Consider the following 7,213-nt stretch of genomic DNA (forward strand, 5'->3'; position numbering starts at 1 on the left):
CACTTGTTCTGAAGCCTGCCAGATCATAATTTTTAGTTCATGTCCCCTTAGATTTGCCAGGAACTCATGAAAAATTCGCATGCATCTGCAGGTGGCTACGAAACTGTGTTGAGAACATCAGTGGCAAAATACAACCAGCTCTGCGTTACGCTGCTGGAGGAGACACCGAATGTGGAAGGTGTAAAATGCAGAAACACTGAAATAGCTGAGCTTCCTCTCTCCCTGATAACTCACACTGAATGGAAAGCCTCGTCCTGTCCTGATTGTAAATATCTGGATCATCGATCAGCTGTAGTCATCTTTCATTAAAAAAAACACTTGCTGACTAAATCCCCAACCCCCACTATCCAAACCCTCTAAACCCTCACCAACGGGCGTCTCCCAAACCCCCCACTCTGACACCCCAACCGGAGGCAGCCTAGATCTCCACCCCACCCCTCACAGCCGGCACCAATCACCCTCACCGGCAGGAGAATGGGTTGATCACCGTAGAATGCTGGTGTCATTCCCTTGATACCTTGGAATTACTGAGGCCTGTCCCTGGCCTGCTTTTGGTGATTTTTCTCATTAACCAATTAGTCGAGTAATTGGATATTTTAGAGTGTTCTTGAACTGCTCTCTGAACTTAGACTGAGTCGCCCCATAAATAAAAGTGTTCGTGCAGCAACTCAAGTTCTGCAGCATATAACCAACTTGCTCAAAGACGTAAAACGAATCAGTATCAAACTTGTATGCAAAGTTAAAGCAGTACAAAACATAAGGCAACCACAAAATTATAAAGCTGCTGGATATGGCGAAGAGTAAAATAATAGACTTCCTTCTGCTCTCCATCTCTGGGTCACTGTGATTTTCCCCCTTACTCTGACCCCTCAGCCCCTTCCGGACTCGACTGATCACTATAATGTATCTGACGGTCAGGACATTGAACAGCAAAATTAACACAATTGGAGGCAATGGAGTTAAGACCGTATCAAACAAATCAAACCCCGCCCATCCGGGTTCCGTGTAGTAGCTTGTCTTTACAGAGCAGAACCACGGCACATTGTCAATGATTTCTTGAGGTTCATACACAAAGTACTTGGGTACGTTTTTCAAGCAGAACAGAATAAATGTTGTTGCGAGAACAATGGCGGCAATTTTCTGGGTGCAGTATTTAGCTTTCAGCTTCCGACAGCAGATAGCGACAAAACGATCAAAGGAGAAAGTGACGGTGAACCAGACAGAACAGTCTATGTCTGCGCAACTCAGAACAGACACCACACTGCATACAGGTGTGATGTCCAGGAAAGACGATGGGAAATAATAACTATTTATTTGCCTCAGTATGACTTCGACGATAATGAGCAGCAGATCCGCCATTGCCATGGCTACCAGGTAGTAAGTGGTGCAGCTGGAGAGCCCGCACTTTCCCTGGGACAGGGTCACAACGGCCAGTACGTTAACTGAAAGAGAGGAGAATGAAAAACACCTTGAAATTAGTGAGAACGCAATTGATGGCCACGCGGTGGCGCAGTGGTTCGCACTGCTGCCTCAAGATGCTGAGGTCCCAGGTTAGATCCCGCCCTGGGTCACTGTCCAGGTGGAGTTTGCACATGAAATGAAATGAAAATCGCTTATTGTCAAAAATAGGCTTCAATGAAGTTACTGTGAAAAGCCCCTTGTCACCACATTTCGGCGCCTGTTCGGGGAGGCTGATACGGGAATTCAACCGTGCTGCTGGCCTGCCTTGGTCTGCTTTAAAAGCCAGCTTTTTAGCTCAGTTTGCTAAACCAGCCCCGTGACATTTTCTCCATGTTTGCATGGGGTCTCACCCCACAAACCAAAAGGTGTGCAGGGTAGGTGGATTGGCCACACTAAATTGCCGGTTAATTAGAAATAAGTAATTGGACACACTAAATTTCTTTTTTTAAATACAAAAAGCTGATAAAAAAGTACTGATTATAGACAATAACGTAAATGCAAAAGTGATGCTTTTGGCAGCTTTATTTTGTTAGAGTCTCAAAAAAAAATGGCGAATCATCTCCAACAATCTATTGGTGATTCAACGGACTGGACAGTTGAAGGTCACTCCCAAAAGACATGTCACTTTTTTAAGCATGTTAATAATATTTCCAGTCTCTGATATAACCTGTTGCACAGGATTAACATTGGTCAACATGGGCGGCACGTGGCACAGTGGTTAGCATTGCTGCCGACGGCGCTGGAGACCTGGGTTTGAATCCCGGCCCTGGGTCACTGTCCGTGTAGAGTTTGCACATTCTCCCCGTGTCTGCGTGGATTTCACCCCCACAACCCAAAGATGTGCAGATTAGGTGGAATGGCCACACTGAATTGCCCCTTAAATTTTTGGGGGAAAAATCGAGTTCTCTAAATTTATATAAAAAAACACATTGGCCAACATAGTGTTCTAACATTTACAGTTGTTAACTTCAGAAAGACACATGTAGATCATGTGAAATGTCCAGTATCTTTCGAACACGTCTTCTGGGACACGAAGTTCAGCACAACTTCATAACTGCGCCCCCGCCCCGAGCAAACAGACTCCCTCGAAACCTATATGGCAAACCTTCCAATCACCCGCTCGTTCGATGGAGGAACCTATAAGGAGAACAGTCAGCGTACTTTGGGAGTGGGAATAATCGGCTCGGAAATAACCGCCACCCCTCCTACAACGAGGGGTTATGATCAACATCTGGAAGGGCCGGAAGCTAGGGACATGGAGAGAGTGGAGCGAGAGGAGGGTGTGTGAAAAATCCTGGAGCGGGGGAAGAGTGACGAGCGGGGGTAAGAAGCCACACTACCACAAAGAAAAACAACGACACCCGGAGCATGGGTGCATCTGAGCTGTGTTACTCTGACATTGCTTTGCTGCCTGTTCAATTTCTGTTGTTTTCTTTGGAATACTGAACTTTGTAAATAGCCATTATTCATGTTGCTATTGAGTACTTTGTTATAATTGAAATTGTTCAATAAAAATATTTTTCGATTCTTCCCGTGCTTAATTCTAAAGTGCTCCTAATTTCATCAAACATATATATTTTTTTAAGTTTAGATTACCCAATTACTTTTTCCAATTAAGGGGCAATTTAGCGTGGCCAATCCACCTACTCTGCACATCTTTGGGTTGTGGGAGTGAAACCCACGCAGACGCGGGAAGAATGTGCAAACTCCACACGGACAGTCACCCAGAGCCGGGGTCGAACTTGGGACCTCAGAGGCGGGATCGAACCTGGGACCTCAGCGCCGTGAGGCAGCGATGCGAACCACTAGGCTACTGTGCTGCCTTTGACAACTTTGTACGCTTCTTTCTCTGATCGAAAACAATCAAACTTCGACTGCTATCTCCATTTGCCTCATCTATTATTTTGCTTCGTTATACTTCATGGAATTAGACCGCACCTGGACCACTATGAACAGTTTTGCTGCCCTGATGCAAGGAAACATATACTGGTATTGGGGGCAGTCCAGAGAAGGTTCACTCGGCTGCTCTCGGGTATGGAGGGATTTCCTTATGAAAAGACGTTGAGATGGTTGGGTCTGTACATATTGCAGTTTAGAAGAATGAGACGCAAACTTATTGAGACCTACAGGAATCTCAGGGCGATTGAGAGGGTAAATACTGAGAGTTTGTTTCCCACTGTTGGAGTGCCCAAGCCAACAGGGCACAATCAAGAGTACGATATCGCCCGTTCAAGGCAGACCTGAGGAGAATGTTCTTCTCCCTGAGGGTAGTGAATCTGCGGAATTGTTTCACTCACAGATGTGTGGAGGCTGGGCCATTCGTATGTTCAAGGCTCAGATCGTCATATGTTTAATTAGTAAGGGAATCAAGGGTAATGGGGTAAGGCGGGGAAGTGGTTTAGGATTCTCACTTCAGATCAGTCATGGTCTCATTAAATGGCAGAGCATATGCGATGGCCCCTACGTCTTCTCGCCTCATGGGCCTGGATTGTAATCTTGTTGGAACACTGCACTCAGTGCAAATTTGCAATTAGATATATTGTGATGTTGCCTGGCCAGTGGTCTTATTTTCTTGCACTATACGTTTACTCTGATTAATGTTAAATACTTCCTTCAGAGAGATTACGTTGACTGCAGTCTGAATCGTCATTACATGTAATTTCATTAAATGCTATAATTTGATTATTCAGACAGATCGTGATTCGTTAAGGAAGGTTTATTATTTGTTGAGGAAAGATCATTCTATCAATAAATGAGGGCGATCTTTCATTCGGTGAGCTGTAGCATTGTGACGGAATATAGCTGTTAATGTTAATGGTAAAATAACTTGATGCGAATTTTCCAGATTTTGCAGATTTCCGACTTAAACTTCTATATATGTATATATATAATATACCAATGCACCGACTGAAGTCAATGTCTTAATCTGTTTGTTCTTGTTAAAAGCACATTGTTGAGACAATTCAAGTTATTTGATTAAATAACATGATACAACGGTTTCTGCATTGAGGAGGTGACTGGATCAGAATGATCCATTACCACTCACAGAATAAAAGCAGAGGACAACTCTCACATAGATTTACACAACATTAATGCTTATAATCTCTTACCAGGCACACCAATTATGGCAATAATCACGTAGAATATTTTATCGATCATTTGAAAGGTTTCCAGCATTTTTGATGTTCAGTGATGTATCCCTTCGTGCTCCGAACAATCTGTCTCTAGTTATCTCTGAGCTGATTCATCCCAAATTTATACCCTGTGGGATCAGCTGGGGAATATGAGATTGCAACATTGTTCCACTCAGAGTTGTGCTTTTAACGAGAACAAACAGATTAAGACATTGACTTCAGTCGGTACATTGGTATATTATATATATATATATATAGAAGTTTAAGTCGGAAGTCTGCAAAATCTGGAAAATTTTCATCAAGTTATTTTACCATTAACATTAGCAGCTATTGACAATATTGAATTCTTTACCCGTCAGTTTTTCTCATTGCTGCCCCCTTGATCTTGCTGCTCCTGGGTTTTCGTCACTATATTGCGTCACAACGCTATAGGTCACAGAATAAAAGATCACCCTCATTTATTGATAGAATATGTATTCACGGGTGTCATTCACTCAGCAGTGACCATTCACTAATTACATTCCAAATGTTAGAAGGTCTCTCTCAGAGCTGTTCCACTGCACGCTGCTACTTGCCCTTTTTAAATGTGGATATTCAATCAAATTAATAAAGTGTACATCTGCCATCACACCCTATAGAATTCAACAAATCTAGTTTCTGAAAATAATGCAACAGTACAGTTGGACAAAAAATCAATCTCATAGAGACCCTCAAATTCAAACATAACTTTAAATAATTCTCGAGTCGCACAGTCACTTCAAACGTTGCAATCACTCAAATTGAGAGGGACTGTAGAATCCATACATAAAAAACCTCAAACTGATAGAGACACTCCAAATGATTCAGACACACCAACTGATACAGACCCTGCAAATGCTGCTCACCCTCTGTGCTAAAGACCCAGTAGCTGATATTACTTGGAGGGTTCACATTATCCCTGCTCGCAATACAGACTGTCTATCCAATACAATCCAGTCAACGGATATATTCTGTACAAAATGAGATGACACTCGGCAGGCCCAGCGTTGACTGAATAAAACTAATAAAACAAAATATCCGCAGTTAATTCGAATCAAATCTTCAGTCTAGTCATCAGTAAAACATATTTACACTGACAAAAGAGTTCAAGATGGTCTCCAGAAACGGTCAGAAGAAATAAGGTTCCCCGTTCAAAGCCGGCACTTTGCAGTGGAAGATGGGTCTCAGAACTGTCTACATTGCTGGCTGCGCAAAAATCCCAAGAAGCAGAACGCCATTCGGTCCATTGAATCTTTCATACCATTCTATAAGATTCTACAAGGGATAGTCAATAACAATAAATTCACCTTTTCCGGCTTAATTCATTCAGTGTCCGAGAATCTGTGGGCTGCAGTGTTGAATGTACTCAAGGACTGAGCTTCTTTCTGACTTTTTTATAAATTTTGAGTACCCAATTAATTTTTCCCAATTAAGGGGCAATTCAGCATGGCCAATCCACCTACGCTGCACATCTTTGGGTTGTGAGGGTGAAACACGCAGACAGGGGGAGAATGTGCAAACTCCACACGGACAGCGATCCACAGCCGGGGTCGAACCTGGGACCTTGGAGCCGTGAGGCAGCAGTGCTAACCACTGTGCCCCAACTCCCCCGACTGAGGTTCTTTCATGCAAAATTAGAAAGGTTTAAAAACCTTCTAAGTTAGGAAATTTCTCCTCATCGCGGATTGAAATGAATGACCCAAAATGACACCACGTAGCCGATTCCCTCACCATCGACTGATTCGATATGAGCGTCACTGATTGGGTCTACATTTATTTCCATCCTTGAAGTGAGTGGCGCTGGGTTATTTCCGGCGGCATTTAACAGTCAGGCACGTGTTGTGATCGGGGATGCCCTGTAAGGCTGGCACGATTCCTGAGTTAACCATGCTTTTAATTTAATTCAAATGTCACCATCCGCCATGATGGTATTCGCTTCCCGGTGCACAGAATCGAACCCTGGCTCTCTGGATTAGGAGTCCAATCGCAATATCTCGGTGCTAACCCCCGCCCCCCGTGTGTAGGATTCTATGAGACAGGCATGAAAAGTCTGATCTCCGGATTATCCAGGATCATTGTTCTCAATGCCTCCTCATGGATGATCATTCCCGTCCCCAGAGTGAAGACATTGAACGTTATTTTCTCGCAGGGAAGCACCTCGTTCTTTAAGTCAACGGATTGAAGCAATTCACTGTCGACGGAATGAAACTGGGGGTGTGAGTGTTGGAAAACAGCAATGTAACTGACACAAAGGGGCCTCCTTTTCAATCCGCTTGTTTGTTGCAAAACTCAATGTTGCAAACAATAAAATAAATCATCATCAACCCATTCCCAGCCAATCTCCGGGTCCTTCTCCGCGACCGCGGTGACAGCACATTGGTTGGCTTCCATACACGGATGTGGATTTGATGAAATTATTGGCTCTGGGTCCCGGTTTACACGAGGAAAAAATCTTTTGGCTCCTCTACTCCCACTGTCGTGACACACTGGACACAGCAGGGGTGGTGGTCTCAGGAAGCACAGGGCCATTCGGCCCCATGTTACAGGCAGGGACTGGTTTGATCCGGGGGAGGGGGGTACTGGGATCGAGGGAGCCACAC

The 7,213-nt window shown here is 44.0% G+C and overlaps 1 protein-coding gene across 1 annotated transcript; it reads right to left on the bottom strand.

Annotated features, from left to right (window-relative positions):
- Positions 1-567: 567 nt before the first annotated feature.
- Positions 568-4,638, bottom strand: LOC140411322 (probable G-protein coupled receptor 139). The gene is made up of 2 exons (XM_072500443.1): positions 4,572-4,638; positions 568-1,442 (listed from the first exon to the last, which is right to left on the bottom strand). The coding sequence occupies exons 1-2, from the start codon at positions 4,636-4,638 to the stop codon at positions 568-570; spliced, it is 942 nt and encodes a 313-aa protein (XP_072356544.1).
- Between the last annotated feature and the right edge of the window lie 2,575 nt (positions 4,639-7,213).

Source organism: Scyliorhinus torazame, chromosome 4, assembly GCF_047496885.1.
Source record: "Scyliorhinus torazame isolate Kashiwa2021f chromosome 4, sScyTor2.1, whole genome shotgun sequence".
Classification (NCBI taxonomy): Eukaryota; Metazoa; Chordata; class Chondrichthyes; order Carcharhiniformes; family Scyliorhinidae; genus Scyliorhinus; species Scyliorhinus torazame.

Coding starts and splice junctions, on each gene's coding strand:
- LOC140411322 (XM_072500443.1), bottom strand. CDS start 4,638: ATGCTGGAAACCTTTCAAATGATCGATAAAATATTCTACGTGATTATT. Junction 1,443..4,571: donor TGCCATAATTGGTGTGCCTG/GTAAGAGATTAT, acceptor CCTCTCTTTCAG/TTAACGTACTGGCCGTTGTG.